Here is an 860-nt window from a genome sequence, read left to right on the forward strand (position 1 = left end):
CTTACCGTGTTATGGAAGTCCTCGATCGTGAACTCGGTGAAGCCCTGAGACACCAGCTCCTCCTTACTCTTGGCCGAGATCTCCTTGAACCTGGGAGAGGGAGGGCGGGGTCACAGGGGGCGGGGCCAGAGTCTGCCCCCCCCCAGAACCCAGGGTCCAGGCCTCACCGCTGCAGCTCGGTGCGGTCGCCCAGTAGCGCCTCGAGGTGGGCGAAGCCGAAGGCGCGGTAGAAGCAGTTCCCGTCCGGCCGCGTCTTGCGGATGTATGAGTACTTCTGCAGCAGGTCCTGAGAGTGGGGCTCTGTCAGGCCACGCCCTTGGGGTGGAGCCTGGACAGGAGCTGAGGGGGGAAAGGGTGGGGCGCAACCACCCAGCGGTTTGGGGGCAGGGTCCAGGTCTGGCCTGGGGGCGAGGCTTGGGGGCAGAGGGCAGGGCCTGACCTGGGGCAGGGTTGTGGGGAGCAGGACAGTGGGTGTGGTCAAGGTCTGACTTCGGGGGTGGGGCTTAGCTGGTGGGCTGTCAGGCCTCTGTGGGCAGGGGGTGGAGTCTCAATCTGGGGGGTGGAGCCTAGTGCTAGGGGGGCTGGGGCTGGTCTAGGGGGTGGGGTTTAGTTCACCTGGCCTGGGGGTGGAGCTCAGGTGCAGGGGGCGGAGCCAGGGCCTGGCTGGGCGGGGCTCAGGAAGGGAGGAGTGGGGTAGAAAGGGCATCTGCCCCCTGCCCGGAGGGGTCCTGGCTCCAGGGGGCAGGAGCGAGAGGGGGGCGGGGGAGCAGGGGGGGCACCTTGATCTTGTGCTGGTAGACGAGGTCGTCGGGCGCGTACTCCTTGTAGAGCACGGCCAGCTCGAGGCGCTCGGACACCCG

At 68.0% G+C, this 860-nt stretch overlaps 1 protein-coding gene across 1 annotated transcript in view; it reads right to left on the reverse strand.

The window, feature by feature from the left end:
- Positions 1-860, reverse strand: part of OTUB1 (OTU deubiquitinase, ubiquitin aldehyde binding 1) — a gene marked incomplete at its 5' end in the record, with an annotated part of 1,986 nt that extends 1,126 nt beyond the window's left edge. Inside the window, 3 exons of the mRNA XM_006036882.3 lie at positions 6-90; positions 168-286; positions 780-860. Coding sequence (XP_006036944.1) covers positions 6-90; positions 168-286; positions 780-860 — 285 coding nt within the window. The remainder of the gene's footprint in view (positions 1-5; positions 91-167; positions 287-779) is intronic.

This window comes from Alligator sinensis, unplaced genomic scaffold (genome assembly GCF_000455745.1).
Source record: "Alligator sinensis unplaced genomic scaffold, ASM45574v1 scaffold1860_2, whole genome shotgun sequence".
In the NCBI taxonomy this organism is placed as follows: domain Eukaryota; kingdom Metazoa; phylum Chordata; order Crocodylia; family Alligatoridae; genus Alligator; species Alligator sinensis.